At 39.6% G+C, this 20,405-nt stretch overlaps 1 protein-coding gene across 1 annotated transcript in view; it reads left to right on the top strand.

The window, feature by feature from the left end:
• The first annotated feature begins 2,793 nt into the window (after positions 1–2,793).
• The window catches only part of foxp2 (forkhead box P2), a 135,032-nt gene continuing 117,420 nt past the window's right edge, over positions 2,794–20,405 (top strand). The window contains exons 1-2 of the mRNA XM_059325695.1: positions 2,794–2,903; positions 6,366–6,608. Coding sequence (XP_059181678.1) covers positions 6,406–6,608 — 203 coding nt within the window. The 5' untranslated portion in view covers positions 2,794–2,903; positions 6,366–6,405. The remainder of the gene's footprint in view (positions 2,904–6,365; positions 6,609–20,405) is intronic.

Below are 20,405 nucleotides of genomic sequence, written 5' to 3'. Positions count from 1 at the left end.
TGTCCTTCACTCATCTGAATGCACTCCTGGATAGCACTTTATGAATCTAAATGTTATTTAAGCAATGAATATAGCTGTAGAGGCTTACATTAGCATATTTGTTGTGTTTTCAGTTGAGTCAGTTAACATACATATTTTAATGCTTAATATTTTACAAGCTATAACTTGTTGCAGTGAACTTTTAAAAAAGATTAATCTGCCCTCAGGTTTTTGTTTATTGGAATGAGCTTCCACCACAGTTTACCGGACACTACATTATAGCGCTAAGTCATCAGTCAAATTGCTGGAGACAACCGGCCTTTTATATTGGAAATGCATCGCTATGGAAACAGCTTTGGTATACTTTGTTTTCTGCCAGCTGTAAAACACTGCAAGAGGAAAACAAACCTAGAGTAATTTATTATGTTTCACTTTGAAACTGTGGTTTATGGAAGCTGGAACTGGACTAACCAAAGAGCATGAAGCACATCTGTAGATCAGCTTTGTGCCTAAACATCTGACTCCAGATCTGAGCCATGTTGACATACAAATAATGATGTCACTTACATTAGTGTCACATAACAACCTCAAGATCTGATGAGGATAACATGTGACTCAAGTCATACGGTCCAAGTCTCAAGTAAGTCCCATTCATTCGGTCCAAGTCAAGTCAAAATGCGTTAACGTAACGTTACACTGAGTGTGGTAATGTCAACATTAATTATGTTGAATATTTTCAATATATTATTTATAATATTTAAACTAAACACATGAAATAGAAAACAAAAAAGCCATTTGATTAATTATGTCGCAAGTCCAAGTTAAGTCTCAAGTCATTTATTTTTTTGGTTGGTAATGCAACTTTTTGGAGGGAATGACAAAGATGATAAAGAAAGACTCATAGACAGTATAAATAATGGACATACTGACTGTGACGTCAAAAATGAACAGCGACTCCTTGGAGTGTCTGTTATTAAGTGAAAAAACAGTGAAAGGGTCAAAGTTATGAGACCAAATAGCTAAACTTCCTTTTTAATATATATATATATATATTGACCAGTTGTCGTGGATATGCATTGTTCTGCTTCTCTTCTGATGATGGCTCGCCTTGTTAGTGACCTGCCAATCAAAGGTAGCCATGCCCCAAATCATATGATTTTTTATCTTCTATTTTCTTCTAAATGGGGCCATTATTTACACTATTAACATCAGATTGTCTTGTAGAATATTTTTACCAGTAATTGAGGCTATAGTGTTTTCCTAAAAAAAACATTTCTGAGGTAATAAATCAAGTGAGAAGTTTTCTCATTTTGAGTTGAAATGAATGGACCCAAATGCTTCTGCAGCCACCGTCAGTGCCCCCTGCTGGAATTTTTCGGTGGAATCAATTAACTTAACTGGCAATTTATCAAGATGACGTTTATCTTTTAGCTAAATATTATGATTCAAATTCAGCCTTTTAAGGAGCCTTCCTTGATATTTGGATACAGCTGCTGTATAAAATAAGAGGATGTATCCACGGTGATGTCACCTATTGGTTTGTGGACGGATAGGAGGGTACTTACGTCTGTAAGTAGGGTAATTTTGACATAGACTTCCATACAATAGGACTTGTTAATAAATAAATAAAAATGGAGTGCCCATAATGCACTTCACTGGTTCCACTTTTCAGACCCCAGGGCTGCGGTCGAATAGTCAAAAAAATCAGCTCCTAAGTCCTTTCCTAACCACTTTTCCTTAACCTCAATGGAAAACGTCACGAGGTCAAGGAAAGATGAGAAGGAGAATTCATGAGGAGTTAGGAGAAGACGATCGCGGTGTTTAGAGAATCCGACTGCACTTACACTTAGTCTACGTCATCACGCGACGGCGGATGTTGATGATGTCGAATGTCGTGGTGAAACTACAATTTTCCGAAGATGGACTACAAAAATCAGCGTTCTCACGATTGTTAGGCGATTACCATGATTGGAAATGAAATGTAACAAAAAAGAATAATAGACCACGCCAGTCACAAAAGTGAAACAAAATGGTGATCACATTGAGAAAGGTTGATCATGCACCTGTCCATTCATGTTTATAGAAAAAATACCAATAGGTATGATTGAATGAAAACTGATAAATCATGGCACATTTACAACGTTGAGTGCTACAAAGCCACTACTGTACATGTTATTATTATGCTTTTAAAGCATACCTTTATTATTCAGATCTTATTCACATATACACAATCTATAAAATTGCTAAGAATTAAAAAAAATAAAAATAAAATTGGATGAATTGAGATCCTATGTCATTATTCTTCATTTTCAACATATAATTAAATTAAGATGAAAACACATCAGTAACTTACACGACGATCTGCGGGATTTGTCAGTCATTTTGTTCGTTTCTTCTCGTGACCGGTCGGCCTTATATGCTGCTACCGCAAGGAATTGTGGGACGGCATTACCTCCTTTCCTTTCGTAAAGGATGGTCCGGTGTATCCTATGCTAAAGGAGATACTAAAGGAAGCATTGAAGCTCCTTTCCTTAACAGTTAGAGAATTCGAACAGCTCTTATCATGGCGGCTACGATAATACTTCCGGGTCATTTCACTCAGTTAGGAAGGTTCCTAAGCAAATTTGACTATTTGACCGCAGCCCAGGTTTCTACTGACAGTGAGAGCCTGTCGCTTTAAGAGAGTGTTGCATTATGGGTTGATTGTAGCCTTGGTGTTGCTAGGCTAGTTTCTACCCCCAAATTGTGTAGTGAGTCCAGTTTCATGAGTGGGAATGGGCTCCTAAATGTTTGTGTTTTTTTACATTACATTAATTACATTAAGAAATACTGTGCTGCTGATTTGCTTATGTTAGCTGACAGAAACTTTTGGGCCCAAAGTGCCCTCTTCCAAGAGCTTGACAGGACAGCTGCACCACTTAAAGGTGAGATTTATACTTTATTGGACATACTATCAAACTATCTGTTTAACTTTTACTAAAGGCTTCAACAGTAAAGACTAGTTCAATTGATTGTTTCAGTCCCAATACAGAGCTAGCTTAATTACACCTGATTCCACTGATTAATGCCAATTATTTTTGGCTTACTGAGATGATAAAACCCTTGCTTTTGGCCTTAGTGTCAGCCCCAATATTCATTATTAATTGAGGTAAACAGAGTCACAGGAAGTTGTCTGAGGTAGCTTTTATTAAAAGACAAGGAAAACCACAGGTGTAAATGATAAAATGAATGACAGCTAAATCCCATTTAGCTGCTTTACTTTCAGACTCCTTGTATTCTGCACACTGGCTAAAAAAAAAAAAATGTACCAAAACTTACCACTTTATTGTTGATTTATATTTTAAAACATTACAGTACAAATCCTTATTTATATTGTTCAACTCTTTTACACCTATGCCACACACACACACACTCACTGTTCCATGGTTTTCTTGATAATAACCAAAATCATTATCAAGAAAACCATGGAAAATGTCTATATATGCTCTTAAATTAAAATCTTATCAGATATTTTAGTTGTTATCATTATATTTGTCCAAATAAATGTACCTTTTAGATGTACCAGGCATTAAAACGAACAAGAAATTGAAGGAAATGGGTGGTCTAATCTTTTTTTCCATGACTGTATATGAAGTATGCTTTCTGACTCACTGACACAAATGAGATGCTGATGAAATCTACTCCTTGGGTATTGAAATTTGGTATTAAATGATAAGGCATTTTGGATTCTCGATACTATGGAAACAATTGGTTGGTGCCTCAAAGTTTTGAAGTTCAGTACCCAGTCCTAGTTGTGTCTTACTGCGACAGAAAAATAAAAAAAAGCCATTGTTAATTAGTAATTAGTAACACCTGTGCCTCCCAACAGTGAAGTCAAAATGTCTGCTGTGAAAAAAAGCCAATAGTAACTGAAAGCAAACAAGGCTTGAGATTGGTACAATTAAAGTTATTCATCCATATTTAGTTGTGGTAGTTACTGCTTTGCATATTAATTAGGAAGAGTGATCTTTATTGAGAATGGCAACATGGAAACTACATAAATGTCTTCTTCTTGTCACACAATGAAACCATGTAGCTTTTATGGTATTTGGGCCACGTTCAGACTGCCAGCCAAAATCCAATTTTTAGCCCATCCAGATTGGAACTGGATGGCTCTTTTGAAGTCTGAAAAGTCACAAATCACATGAAATCCGATTTTTGCAAACCGGATTGAAACCACTTTCGGGAGGTAGTTTCAGATCGCATTTGGACAGATGCGTCTCAGTCTGAACCGCTCCAAACAATCAGATCGGTTTTGACTGTCCGTGACGTCACCTACGCGGCGTAGCGCGGGCAGCGCAGAGACGAGGTGTCCACCGGCAGCCGCACCCGACTCATGCAGGCCGGACGGGGGCGTCCATCCGCCCGGTTTCTCCCCTGGTGCGTCTGAGATGTTCTGCAGTGATAAGGCCAATATACTGAGGTGAGCTGCCTCCATTGTGTTTGTTGTTGATGTTCTTGTCTCTGTTGCAATTATATGAGGTCTGACACCGTTACAACGTCAGACGCTCTGACACCGTTACTATAGCAACCTGTCAGATCAGTCAATAATGTGGCCCAGTCTGAACAGAGCCATATCCGATTTGGACACTTGCTAAAACAGTGTGGACAGTCGGCCCTAAAAATCGGATTTGAGTAGGAAACCTGATTGAATCAGATTCGCCTGCAGTGTGAACGCAGCCTTAATTTGTCGCTATAATGGAGCTAAATGGAGAGAATAATAGTTAAAAAAGGATAGGGCATTATGTAAACCATACGAGGGTTTATAGTAAGGAAATCACAATCTTAACAGTAAACTGTACTGTGTTAATGTGGCCTCTATAATGTCAGAATGAAGTAAGATGCAGTATCTTATTAATGCAGGCAAGAATCAGGAGGGAATTTCGAAGCAGTGAGAGATTTCTACCTGAAGTAGCTGAATTATCTGTGAATACTGTATTTACAGGATGGAGAAAAAGCAATAAGTGACTTTCTGGCCTTGAAAGTCTGACCAGACAACAGCTATTGGCTGTGATGCTTGCTTGCTTGCAGAGAACAAAGAACTGCCTGGCACTGTGGTTTTTCTACAAGGTTCAGAGAGGGCCGCCGAAGGGAAATTTTCTCAGGAATGGCATGTCTCCTTGTATTAGTTGGCTGAGTTGCAGGACAGCAGAGAAAAACAGCTCATCATGATTCACTCTGCACTGCAAAAAATGTCCATCCTTAGCCACTTCACCTAGTACTTGTGCTATTTTTCAAGTAAAATGGGGTGAGATTATTTAGGCCAAAAAAATAAAAAATAGCCCAGAGTATTTGTCATCCAGAACCACGTGGAGGACAAACAGAACACTCACTCACCCTTTCTTCACCTTTTTCTCTCCCTTAGTGAGATGCACTTTGTAACTTTGTTTTTAAGTGTTACATAATTATAGATTCATACTTTATTGCCTTTCTCCTTGATTCATCTGGTGCTGATTCTCACCTGTGCCCTCTTCACGTTCTCTTTCCTCTCTCACTATTCCCTTATTGGTGCCAAACCGTGACTAAATCTGACTAAAGCTCATGTTACAGTTATCCAGCATTCCTTTATGAGTGAAATATCTGCCCCTCCTCCTCCTCCTCCTCCTCCTCCTGCTCATCTTCCTCCTCATTCTTTTCTCACACCTCCTCGTTGTGATGAAACAAACCCAGCCGACAGCACTAAAGATGACAAACAGCTCTGTCATCTTATGGTAATGCTGCAAATGAAGGCAAAGGAAGTAAGAGCACTTATAATGAGGACTATAAAAGTATAAGATATATTGCGGAATGTGTTCTCGAGAAGCGGTTTATACACTCATGGAAAAAAATATTAGACCATTGTTTTCTCTAATTTCTTGTTCATTTGAATGCTTGGTACATATATATACTTGGTATATATTGATAACAACAAAAATTGCTCATAAGAGTTTAAATAGAGCTGATTTATAGACATTGTCCATGGTTTTCTTGATAATGATTTTGGCATTTATCAAGAAAACCATGGAAAAAGACTGATTTCAAATACTAGATGTTAATATTTTTCATAAAAAATAACAAATTGCTTTTGTTTTAAGAGGTAAATTATTTCCATCGTTAACAAATGTATTAGATTTAGTAAATAAAGAGTCTGGGAATATGGACTGAAACTCAGATGCATGACTGAACTGATTGATGGTATGCAGCCCAAATCAATCAGCTTTAACAACTACCTTTTAATCTGATGACAAACTGGATGGGAATCGGGAACCGGTTCCAGTTGAGAAACGGTTCCAAACTGTCTGATCCATTGGAATCATATGCCTCCGAGCTTATCAATCCTTTTATTGACGCTTTCTTCCCCCTGGCAGTTGTGCTTTGCAAAGCCATGATGTCTAACAACAAGGAGTCATGGTGGAGAGAAAGAAACGGTCCCAAACACGGTTTCATTGGACACGCTGGAGAGGGTCCCTCCAGGAAAACAATGCTATGGAGAGGAACATCTGTAAAATCTTGCCGAACCTGCTGCCCCCGCGCCCCCGGCCCAGGATAGGCAGAAGAAAATGGATGTATGGGCAATGCTGCCCAACCATGCAGCACGTCCGTAACCAAGGGTAAATATTCTATGTTATATTAAGATTTGTGTGGTACAACTACACAGTGTTTAGACTCAAGACATAATCAAACAGCTGCCTTGACGCTGAATCCAGAGTATGTCTTTTTTTCGCAAAGAAAATTGGTCAAGTCAACAAGATAAACGATAACGAACCAAACCAATACGCTGAATCATTAATTGCATTGGTGTCTGTTGTGAAAAAATGATTGATCTTGACTCTTAAACAATGAAGATTCATGAGACCCCGATGACTCACGTAAAAAATATTTTATAAATACTCATATGCAGAGAAGCAACACTCAAATCAAATCAGATTAGAAAACCTTTCCGTACCGGCATGGTTTTTAACAATCAAAAAGCAAATTCTGAGTAGAGACGTGGTCTAGATCCATGGAGCAGACAAAGCATTGATTAAATAGGGATAAACAGAAGCTGAGTCCAGCTTGAAACAAACAGTAAATTCCTCAAATAACTGTGTCATAAGTCAGATGTAATATGCAAAATTGTACCACAGTATCAATAAAATCTTATCAATTCCCATCACTATTACAAACATAATTTTTTTTTAAAGAAACAACCGCTCCACTGCTTTATTCTCAGTTGAATCCTTCAGCAGTCAGTATACTGCAATTAGTGTTGAATGGGAGGTGATGGTGTCCCACGCACGCACAGCTTTCAAATGCCAAGTGACAACAGCAGAAAGCCTGGCTGTCTCAGTGATGCAAGAGCCAGCGGACATCTGGGAATGTCGAGTTGCTGAGGATAGTCAGAGACGGAGGGAAGGGCTAAGGCCACGCATGTGGGTTTGGTGAGAGAGGGGGGGTAAAAGAGGGGGAGGGGGAAGGGGGGTCTAGGGGATATGAAGCTGGCAAGGTTGAAGGTTGAGGGAGCAGAGCAGGGCGTCAACACGGAGGCTGCGAAGGCGGAATGGATGGATAAATAAAAAGTGGTTCCCTAGACCGGGAGAGTGTGGACGATGCAGTCTGTCTGGTCTCCAATCTGTCAGCAGAGTGCCTCTGTTCCCCTCAGGCTGCACAACACGGCCCTGCCTCATTTTGCGCTCTCATCCACTCACATAGCATGTCCTCATGCACCCTCTTGTCCCCGCCAGTGCACTTCACTGCACACTGATTTTTGCCACAGGGATAAAAAATAGATTGTCGTGTTGTCGCTTTCTGGGTCGGACTACTTATCATGCAAAATTACATCTTAGGTTTAGGATTATGCAGATGGTGTCAAATGTTTGCTGGAGGTGATCACACGATTCATATATTATTTTAGCATCAACCAAAACCATCAGCCATGATTATTTCTTTGAGCATGTTGTGGTTTTTTTTAAAAAGTGGAGCTGCATTGTCATCTGCTGGAAGAAATGTAGCATTGCACCTAAAATTGTTTTTTTTTTCTTCACCGTAAGCTTTTGGTGTACACTTATATCCAAAGTGCCTAACAGTGTAAAACAAGATGTTTTTCAGTTTTGTTTTTTTATCATGGATTGCCTTGGCAGTAGTAGAGATATTCTCTACATTTGGGGCATAAACAATAAGAGTTAATGAGCTACCCTAAATATATTCTCTATCCTTTCTTCCTCTTTTTTTTGTTTTGTAATTCAATTCCCCAAATGATCACAAGACAACTGTAGGGAGAAACAGTACATGCTTTAATCTCTGAAAGCTTTGATGACTGATGTTGGACCCCAGGAAGCTTATGTTGAATACTAAATACAGGAATGCACCCCTGAGAATATCTCTCACATGATATGTGTCATCCTTATTATAGTTTGCGTCCCTGTGCTCGCATACGCACGTACACAGAGAGGCATACCAACACACGATCCTGTATACACACTGTATACACACTGTAATGTGAGAATAAGAAGAGCATCAACGACTGATGATAGGCTCTCATTTTAGTCAAGACTATATCACAAGGTTCAGGGTGTGATCCAGAGAGTCAATTAACTTGTCGTCCTCAGTGACCTCATATGAACCAGGGTAGAAGCTTCCCCAGGCTTTTCTTTTCTTAGAAAATATCAGTTTTAAAAAGGGATATATCATGCTCATTTTCAGTCACATTTACCTGTTTCTACTTGATGTGTGTATGCTTTAATATTAAAAAACATGTTATTTTTATCACACTGTCTGTCTGAACATAATGGTTATTAACCCTTTATCTAAAACTCTTGTTTTAGCTCCTGTGTCCTTCAATATTAGCTCTGATTTCTCAGTGTTTCCAGTTCTTTTGCACCTCTGCTGACAACATTTCTACAGTGTTATTAAGAATCCCCCTGCAAAGCATTGAAAGCACTACAATTAGCCAGGTTGCCATGCTTTCACAAGATACTGGAACCTGATTTGTTCAGGTCCACTACCCTGACCAATCACCTATCCAAACCTTACCACGTACTCCTGGTAAATGCTAGAAGAAGTGGGATTCATAATCAGGTGTGTCTGCACTGTCATTGGCATGGATGTATCCAATCCAATCCAATCCACTTTATTTATATTGCACAATTTTAGCAAACACAAGGTTTCCAAAGTGCTGCACAACAATAAATAGATAACACAATACAAAGAGATGAAGTAAACAATAGAACAGTAAAATACTATAGGATAAAATAATTTAAAATTGAATAAAATAAATAAAATGTACTGCCTGAACAAAATAAAATAAAAGTTTAAAGACAACTGGATACTGTGTTGGAGGGGGGCCCCATTCATTCCTTTGAAAGTACTCAGTGGCGCATGAAGCCAAAAAAGTTTGACTTCCATGTATAAAACTACCCAGATCTTTTATTGATCTCCTACACCGTAAGGCCCATGCATACCAGAGACTCTGGCCAACCTGGTGTAGCCCTCCACTAACTTGAAGGGGGATAAAATATTGCCATTGCGTGGCTCTCATAGATTTTCCCCAGTGTTATTGGACCCAATGGATAAAATTCTGATGGTGAGACGAGTCATTTTGCAGTGGTTGTGACACTCAAAAAAATGTCTACTGATTTACACACGTCTCTTTCCCAGAATTAGTGCATGGGCCCCAATGCTATCATCTGACACAGCCGGAACCGTTTTTCTACTGTGTCAAATTACCTTCAAAGTCAGACACTCTTTCTAGGATCTCGATCCGTGCAGCCGAGGAGTGATCGTAACAGCACCGTAGCAGCACTTTCTACCTATACAGTCCTGGAAAAAATCATTAGACCACCCTTGTTTTCTCTAATTTCTTGTTAATTTTAATGTCTGGTACAACTAAAGGTACATTTGTTTGGACAAATATAATGATGACAACAAAAATAGTTTGATTTATGAGCTGAAATCTAGCCATTTCCCATGGTTTTCTTGATAATTATTTTGGTTATTATCAGGCTTACACAAGTCCTGCTTAATAAAGAAATAAGAATGTGGGGAAAAAATGAAAATCGGAACAATATGAGTCTTTAAAAAAATATTCAGCTCCAATTATTTTTAGTAGCTATTTTTCTGAGAATGTCCCTGAGCTGAGACAAATTAAAATTTCTAAAAGTGAATGAACATTTTCACTAATTGAAGTGCAACAATAGGCACATAACGAATTAATTCTGACTCATTTTTCATAAAACAAACAGACGAAAAAGCAGATCGATTAGATGGCAAATTATCTTGGGTGGACATTAAAGTCCAGCTACTGTACCTCTCTCTGCCATCTGGATTAGCGAATGTGCAACCCTATCCCTCTGCCTGGAGCAGCACTGATTAATTTATTATCCTTCCTTTCATACATGTTGGCATGTGATTTAGTAAATAATACAACAACTTGCCATGCACCTCAGGGTAACCTCAACTCATCAAGATTCTATCCTTGTGTCTCACTTTCATCCTGTCACTGCTACTTTTTGTCTGCACACACTACAGTAGCCTGTGCCAGGTTAGTACTGTGCATCCTCAGAGCCGTGCCCTGTGAAGAGTAGCCTTCCACTGTGCCAACATTGGCTCTCAGCCAGTTTGCTAAAGGTGCCAGCATGGGACTGGAGCCAGTTTACAAAAGGTCAACATACCCCAGATGGGATCAAGTGACTTCTACTGAACAGCAGTGTCACTCAAACCGCCACTTTAACGCACACTGTGACACAGGGAGACTCTCTGCTTGTGGTGGACGTGCAGTTAATATGTCGAGTGACACAACAGCCTCACCACGACTCCAGCATCTGTGAAAATATAGTTACGGAATGAAAGTTGAGACAATTTCTGTTGTCATATTAGCGGAGTGCATTATATTGTAAAATAAATTACTGAATAGCTGGAATTTGCTCAAAATAACACATTTTAATTCGTTTTTCAGTTCCGTATAATCATGTTTTATGTACTTTTATGCTTCTTCAGGATTGGACATGACTTCCATTGGCATATTTCTGGACTCTTTTTCTCTTGCCTTCTATTAAAGTTTTTTTTTTCCTCCGGCAAGTGCTAGGGAATAGTGTCCCCTCATAATCCCACAGTGCTTTTAAAAACATCCCATCTTCTTTTAATTTATATTAAATTTAATTTTGTTTTGTTTTGTTTTGTTTTGTTACCTTTGTCAATTTTGTATTTTATTGCACTTTTTGCACTTTTATGTGAAGCACTTTGGTGCGGCTCAGACGTCTGTAAATGCGCTATATAAATAAATTTGACTGTTTTCTCATCAACACATGGAGGTGGAAGCATTTTAGTACAGCCCCAGTTCCAAAAAAAGTTGAACACTGGGGGGGGGGGGGGGGGGGGAGCCGAATACATCAAATTTGAGTTTAGATTTACAAAAACAAATGTTTATCATTTTGAACATAAAATATACTGTCTGTGTACTGTAAAAATTTAATCTGGGTTATAAACACAACTGACACACACATCAAAACAGCCATGGCCATATATGGATACATACAGAACTGTTCCCACCCTCTAAATGTTCTTCCAGACGTAGGAAAGCATATTTTAACTGGCAAAAGTAATTACGTAATTTTTTCCATTTCAGAAATATAACAGCCTTCAGTTAGCTGAGTCACAATGAACATGCACTGTGTGTACTACAGAGTGGGTGTATCCGAACCTGAATTATCATCAAGGTGAACATCAGTTATGATAATTGAAGCTGTGTCCCCTAAAAACATGTTTAATTAGAACTTTATAAATCACAATAATTTACCATTGCATCACAAAACTTCCCATAACCTGGCACGTAAGTAATGCACCACTTCTTGTGCACACTTGTTGCACTTGCTATGATCATCTGGTGATTTGTGTGTTACCAGATGGAATTAATCTGTTCAACATGCTGCATCAGAGTGTTAACTATAAAGAGTATCCCAAATGGCACGTTTCCATTTTGGAAAGGCATCTGATAAGACCAGTGAGTTAGACATCACAATGTCTAAAGGCCTAATTTTATCCCATTGTATTATTAACCTTGTAATGTACTGCGTTTAGGGAGTCACATGAGCAACATGAGCAGGGATAAAATGGACTATTTACTATGTGAATTTGACTTAATTCCAACTCCTGTCAGCAGGCAGTAAAACTGAAAGGATGAATGGCTCCAGAGAGACAGAGGCAAAGATGGAAGCCTGGTTTTCACTTTAAAGACTGAGCTACTAAGGTTCAAAGAGTTGATTTATCTTCTAATCAACGTGTAATTCTGCTGAAACTTTCAAAGATTATATCCTTCAAAGATCGTCATAATCCTGCCCTTTTTCTTAATTCTACAAGTTTCTCAAAATTCCTAAATTACCTTCATAGTAATCTTCAAATCCAAGAACAAAGAAGTGCTGACTGTTCCTCCGCTCTGTGAACGGTGTCATCTCAAAGTCACTGACTTATCTAATAAGTGATACTGAAAGAGTATGTGGCTGTTAATACAGAGTCTGGGAACAATTGCCAACAAGGATTGTGATCTTTCCTTTGCACACTTTTAGTGACTGTAGAGGCATACTGACAGCAATCATCTCAGGTATCAAGTTTCAAAACTCTGTTGCATATTCACTTTGTTGTGAAGCAATCAAGGACACAACTGGACATCGGCAGAATCTAGGTGATAAGAGCTTTCCATGGTTTTCATGATAATAACCAAAATAATTATCAAGAAAACCATGGAAAATGTCTAGATATCAGCTTTTAAATTAAACTCTTATCAGCTATTTTTGTTATCATTATATTTGTGCAAACAAATGTACCTTTAGTTGTACCTGGTATTAAAATTAACAAGAAATTAGAGAAAACAAGGGTGGTGTAATATTGTTTTTCCATGACTTTATATCCAGTCGAATCCACCATGACTAAGTAGTTGTATATTATATAATGATATTAATGACCTTTTGGATATTTTTCCAGAAAACTTGTACTTCTTAAATAGAAGTATTAAAAGGTGTGATGTATAAATGTGTGTGTGTATATATATATATATATATATATATATATATATATATATATATATATATATATATAATGTATAAATACATGCCAAGTAAGCAATATAACAAATGGTAAATAACTATCTGAAATTTGATTCTAAAGAAGAGCAGAATCTTTCAAAAGGACTGAAAAAAGTTCCTGTGAACAAATTAAACAAGCTAAGTATAAGAATAAAATGTACAGATTCCAGATAGATGCAATACAAATAATATATAATAACAACAATATCAATGATTTATATCTATAAAAGTACGAAAAGAATCAACATTTTTAACAAAGACTTAATGCTGTAAAAGACCAAAAAAGAAAGTTTGCAGTTGTTTCGTTAGTCATATGACTTTCTTTTATTGAAGAAAAACAAGGAAAGAGAAATATTTCAAATCTCCAATGCCCCACAGAATCAAACACACATTCACTTCGTTCCATTTGGTACATTGTAAAGTGATATTGGGCCCATGAATCACTGCAAATATACACACATCATACACATAACTTTAAACTCACACATTCAACAACAGGTGGATTTTGAAAAAAAAGTTTAGTATTTTTATTTTTAAGTTGGCCAAATTAATTCATGAGACCAATTAAAAAGACACAATTTTTTATTTGATTAACACAAACCGAACCTCTCCTGAGTCACGTATTCAGTGGTTCCCAACAAATTTAGTGTTTCTGGGGTTTTAAGACCACCACATGGTGGGCCACGAGACATAACGTGAAGTGATGTGACGAAAAGTAATGGCATTACATAGCCACATAACAACAACGGATACGTCGTAATGACATATATATATATATATATATATATATATATACTGTCATGGAATAAATTATTAGACCTGATATCTAGACATTTTCCATGGTTTTCTTGATAATGATTTTGGTCAATATCAAGAAAACCATGGAAAATGTCTAGCTATCAGCTCTTAAATTAAACTCTTATCAGCTATTTTTGTTGTTATCATTATATCTGTCCAAACAAATGTACCTTTAGTTGTACCAGGCATTAAAATGAACAAGAAACTGAAGAAAACAAGGTGGTCTAGTAATTTTTTCCATGACTGTATCTAAATGCATTTTTTGGATGAGGTCATACTTTGATTTTTTTTTGTTTAAATGTTTTATTTAAATGATTAGTCTTTGGTTGGAAAGAGGTCACAAGTTGTCATGGCTTTGTTTCAAGGTGTCACAAGTCAACAAAAGTTTGGGAACCACTGCACTAAACTCAATTCGAGTTGGAAACAACCAAATATAAAAACACACAACCAAACACACGCTAGGAGCGCCATGTGTAGCACTTTGTTTTATTGCACCCATTTTTGTAGCTTCCAATGATCTTCACAATGGTCTTGCCAGTCTGAATAAACAGAGTGAAGATGTTGAAGGCACTACAGCTTATTTGACAGTGATGTACCTAAAATGCCACACACAGCAGTTTTTAACACCCATCCTTCTCTCCCGACTCTCCTCCTACCCCACCATCCCCTTGTCTGTCGCCGCTCGATGTCTCCTCCACTTATAAAACCACCAGCTCAACGAAAATACGTAGAGCGCGAAGAATGCTGGAAAATCATAAAGGAAAACGATGACGAAGAATCCAGCGACTAAGAGAACGCAGATCAGAAGTCTGGTGATATGACTGAGGATGTACAACATACTCCACCATACAACACTAACTGACTCTTTTAATTTGTCAGAGGAGGAACTCTGATGTTTGTGAGATAGTTGGGCCGATCGATTGGAGCTCTCCCTGTGGGCGACCACACAGTCTTCTATTTGCCTACCTGTCTCCTGACAGGTGACTGATCTTTCTTTTATTTGAGAGTAGTTTCCCTGATCCTTTAGAGAGCTTCGGGCTGATTCAGTCAATGACTGCCTACTCTGAGCACCTGAAATTGGGGTGAGATCTTGACTGAGATGAGCACTTGACTTGTAATCTGTCTGTGTGAGAAAGTGAGTTTGTTCTGCTTTGGAGAGTGACTGACTTATCTCTTTTAGGGAGTATTCCTTGCACTTAGTGGCTAAGTCTTGCTCTTGGCCTCGACATAGACTTGAATTCGGATCTGTTTGTAATGCTGTCAAGGAAAATACACCTGAATCAAAATCCTCATTGGAGTCTTTCTCCAGAAGAAGAAGACAGTCTTGTGTAATCTCTGCCAGCTCGTCCCCCATTCCATCAACAATACCTGTGTCTCTATTTGAGGCTTGTTCTATCCGCCCGAACACCTCTTCCCAAACCCCCCTGACCAAATCTTCTCCAAATCTTTCTATGAACATCTCCTCCAATCCCGACTCTATCACTTCAAGTGCCGCAGTAGTTCCCTCTGTAATAGGGTCTTTTGTTCCCTCTGACAAGTTTTTATATTCAACACGTGGAGGGCTCTCAACTTCTGCTGACAACTCTTGTTCTTTCAATTCAGCCGGTGCGTTCTTCCTCTCCCCCCGAGGGTCCTCCACATTACCCATCAACTCCCCCAGCTCTTCTATTTTCAGCTCTCCAATACTCACCCTCTCATCTTTGTCTCTCTGACTCATATCTTCCTCTGTTCTTTCTAATGTCTCAGGTTGGTGTTGAAGTTCTCTTGAAGTGTCTTTCTTTGCAACATTCGTCTCCGCCGTAACTTCTTCTGAGCTTATTTCACGGACTACATCCTCTTTCCGGCCCTTCGTATCATCCTGCGAATGAGTCCATCTCATTTCTAGCACCTCTGTGGGGGTTGGGTTGCATTTATCTGTTGGAAAAGGTCTGAATGTATCATGGTCACCTTGGAAGACCTTTTTCATGTCCTTTGATTCCTCTGTTTGTCTGTTCGTCTGTGTTGAGGGGTTTATTTCCTGTTGCTCCTCAATTATTCCATCACAACTCAAGCATTTTCCTTCCTCAGTCTGATTTGAGACTAATTCACATTCACATTCACCTGTTTCAGATTTCACTAAATGTTCCTGTATTTGTGTCAGTGTTGAGTCCTCCTCTTCCTGAATGCACACCTCTTCCCCTGCTTTGATTGGCCTTGACTGTTTATTTTGTACTTCTGAATGTATTGATGTGTTTCCCCTCTGCCAAGAAGAATTAAGCTGCAGAGCTTTGTCATTATGTTCCTCATTTAATACTTGAATAATTCCCTCTTCTGCACCAATTAGTCTCTTTGTTTCGTCGCTTGTTGTACAATGGGAAGGTTCCACCTCTGTCTTTTTGAATAGTTCCAAGTCTTTGTAATTTAATGCAACATCTTCGCTTTCAGATTCATCCAATTTGAATTCACTTGCCATTATTTGCTTGATATTTTCCTCAGACGTTTGGCTTGGACTGGATTCATCTGCATTTGTCTGCGCAGGTCTTATTTCATTTTCATCGCTCTCATTCTCCAGTAATGGATTTTCACTGTTTCGGTTCAGCCTGAATTCCTCTTGTTGCTTTTCATCTGCATACCTCTGGGAGATTTCACACTCTTCTGTTTTCCGTGGCCTAAATATCTCCTCATCTGTAGACACTTTATTTTCTGTACAGTTATTCACAATCCTTTCCTCCACTCCTTGTCTGGATGTGGAAAAGACAAACCTCTCCCCATCCTTTGTCCCCTCTCTGATTGTCCCCCTAAATGCCAGCGTGTCATCCATCACATTGTGCGCCGTACCTGTAACCTCCCCTTCCCCGCTGGAAGAAAGACCCTCATCCAGCCTTGCTCCCTGTGAGATCCTATCAACGGGGGTGGCATTCTGAGACTCTGGCATTGCTGTCATGTCTGTTGTCTCCAACTCCCCTGAGCTTGTTACAAAGTCAGCTGCATGTGCTGTGAAGGGCTCATCTCTTCCTATTCCATCTGCTCTTCCTATTATTCCCCCCCTTTCTCGCTCCCAGATCGCATGCTTGTGACACTCCACTGAACTGTCAACAAAGCCCTCGGACACAGGCGTTGCCCCCTTGAGGCAAAATTCCTGCAGAGTGTCTGTTACGGAGTTTGTCTGTGACCTTTGGGAAGCATCTCGTGTCGCTGTGTTGTCATCTCTTGGGCTGCTGACACATGCCTCCGCTGGCTGGTGGTCTTCGGCGTTCAAGGCAACATTAGCCAATGATATTTCACAAGTGTCTGACAGCAGGTGACATATAGCTGAGGTCTGTGCATGTAAGGGCGTGGGTGTATCCGTGCCCACCTGAAATTCATGCTCTTGACTGCTCGCTGCATTTTGGGCATCGTGCTCTTTATCGTTGGAGGGAGACACCGACGCTGCTGTCTGCAGCCATTCTGACTCGGGAACAGCAGAATGATCCGTACAGCTCGGCCCATTAAGAAATGCCTGCCACACATCGCACACTGAGGTTTCTTTATCAGTCGTATCATCTGCACCGTTACGAAAGGTCTCCCACATATTATTGGCAGAAGGTGTATCTTCTATATTTTCCTCTGACGCATTTGACAAGGTCATTTTAGCTCTTCCACTCCACATTTCATCCATGTCAGCAGCCCCCGACTCATTGGATTTATCGTTGTTCCAGTCCAGCGTGTACAGAGGAATCTGGTGGTAGGTGAGCACCTGTGGACTTTCATTGGGTTGTTTCTTTTGTTGTTTATGGAGAAAGCTGGCAGAGTCGCCCCAAGGAGCTGCCAAAGGCTGAGAATGTTTCTGGCCATTGGCTGAGTCATGTGAGTAAGCCTTGGCTCCTGGCTGCCTCCTGTGGGAGAGATAGTCCTGGGTACGTGTCAAACGGGCTGCTCTGCGCCTGCTTTTTACGCCATCCACCTGTCAAAAAGGCCAAAGGTCGAAGGTCAGGCAAACGTTAATGCTTCAACTACTTGAACTATAACCACATGCTACTGGCTTTGTCAGTCTTTAAGGTCATCCGCTGTTTTAAATCCTCACAGTGGCTTGAAAAATGAGTGCAATGGCCCATTCATTGCGTATTCTTTGATATGTAACATTACATTGGTGATGCAACGTGTTGCAACACTGCTGCAACCTCAGCACATATGCCTATTTTTGTTTACATCATCAACTTTACTGCACCTTTACAAGCAGGTTGCATTTATTATTAATAGTTTTCACATTTCAGACGTGCTCTCAAGTGTCAGGTTAGATGACTTTCCATATCCTTTTGGGGCCCACTGAGCACTGCAGTATGACATGCATCTTTGGCTCAGCTATCCTATCTTTGCAGAAAGAACATACATACTTTCTCACTTCATGTTTACAGTTTATATTTGCATGCAGCAGAAGACATGCTGACTTCTAGGTATTTTTTCCGTCAGACTTTAACAAGTCTGTTCCTCACCAAAGGTTTTGGTTCTTCATGGTGTAGTAGTATATCTGTGCTGTCCTTTCTGTTAGCCTCCTCTGCTTTATGTGTGACCTCTGCTTCTGCAAAAGAAGACAAGGGTCGACATTAGCTTGAATGCTTGTACACATTACATGCACACTCATAAAGTATACACACCTGTAGCAGCTGTTAATGTGTTACTGGTCTCCCAGGTCTTTTCCTCTGTGCTTCCCCTCCTGTTGTACAAAATAAAACATGCATAACATTACATGAGCTCACCGATTTTATAGCTATTAATTCAAATTCTGTTGCCGTTTTTTCTTTCTCTGCCTTTTTGTATTCTGTTGCATTTTGAGGGACATTCTAAAATGCCAAACTTTTTATAACTTATAACGACTTTTATATACTTTTGAACCACCATAGAGCTGTTCATTTCCTGTGTGAAGCCAAGATGTTGACTTATTTTTACTCACCTAACACTTATTTGCAGAACATATGCAACATATACAACGTGTACATATGCAATGTACTCATTTTGATTCAAACCATGACCCTTTCCCTAATCCTAACCAAGTAGATTGTGTTATGTTTAAAACAGCCTCTGGGAAATTATGTGTTTCCCTCTAAACAAAATTGAGAATGCAGTTTTATTGTATGCAGATGCAATTTTTAGGAGAGGGGGTTGCCTTTATTTATCTAATTTGTATGTCTAAAGTTTAGTGCAATGGTAGGATTAAAAAGACGGTCAGAGCTTTAACCTAGTCTATGGACATCTTCAATGCCTTTAATTCTGTTTTTCTCAATCTCACCTGTACTGTACCTGCTATAGTTATGATACACACTAAGATGTGTACACAAAACATCTGCAACAAGCAACCTTTGAGACTGTACAAATGTTTTTTTTTTAATGTTTGTCTGCTGTATTACCACACCTACACAGCTTTTCTACTGAAGCAAGCCAGACCAGAACATGCATAAAAACATAATAAGGAGTTATTGTTCCTAAAGCAGAAAAAAGCAGCACTATGTGAGCTGGAGTCAGAGAGGATAAACTATGTGGCTTCCTGAGCCATGCTGAGACGTCATGGAATCCTGGAAAGACACCTGACCTTAAATGGGCAATATGTGTTCTGCAGTTCAAACATCCATTACTGAAAAGTTACATAACTATACTTACTTACTATAAACACACAATTGCCAGCCAGCTTCCCCCTAATGAGAGCAGCAGCACTGTTTAAATACACACTCACACTCTGTCAAATTTCCTACCACAGCAAATGACACGTTGGGACCTTTTCTTGTTTGTGGTTGATGTGTGAGAGGCAGTCACAGTAACAGCTTTACTTCTCTAACTGTTTGCTCTGATGGATCCAAATAGCCTAATTTTAATTTGAATATTGATTACCATGTAATGACGCCTTTTGTAACGAGTATGATGTGACTTCCTTCAGCAGAGGCATGTTTAAAAAAAGATTCAGCATTAGGTTCTCTCACCTCTGAGCTTTCAGACAGCTCCTCTTGCTCCTATAGCCGGGACTCTCCTCTTGCACTTGAGGCTCCTTTACGAGTCCTTTCTTGTGGCAGAACAGCACATAGTTAAGTCCCTTGTTATTAGCCCAGAAAGTGCCTAATGTAGTTTCATAGCGCAGACAGAGCTCCACTCTCAGAGTCCCCTCTCTCTCAGAGGGAGGTAACATAATATACTGGAAGGTAAACCTGTCTGTTTTCCTATCACTAGATCCAGGCACATACTCCGCCAGCAGGTCAAAGTAGCTCGTCCAGCGATCCAGGCTCATCCGGGCATAAACAGACTTACTGAAGCAGAGGTTGACCACCCTGATGATGCCACGCAGTGTGGTGGTTCCCGGGAGGAACTCTATACTTTCCAGCTCCACCATCTGCGCTTGTAGCCTCTGGTCCAGCTCCTCTGGGGATGAGGGGACTGTAAACAGACAGGACATGTACAGCTCCTCCGGGGGATGGGTTGTCTTGCTCTCAGGGGGCTGGCTGACGTCCGACTCTGTTACTTCAGCATTGTCAAACTCCTTCACTGACACCAAGTTGAGGCCAAACGCATCGGCAAACGACACCTTCCTCCGAATGACCAGCGGGGGCTCTG

Source organism: Centropristis striata, chromosome 22, assembly GCF_030273125.1.
Source record: "Centropristis striata isolate RG_2023a ecotype Rhode Island chromosome 22, C.striata_1.0, whole genome shotgun sequence".
In the NCBI taxonomy this organism is placed as follows: Eukaryota; Metazoa; Chordata; class Actinopteri; order Perciformes; family Serranidae; genus Centropristis; species Centropristis striata.
The sequence above is the reverse complement of the archived record's forward strand: the minus strand, read 5'-3'. Positions and strand labels throughout refer to the sequence as shown.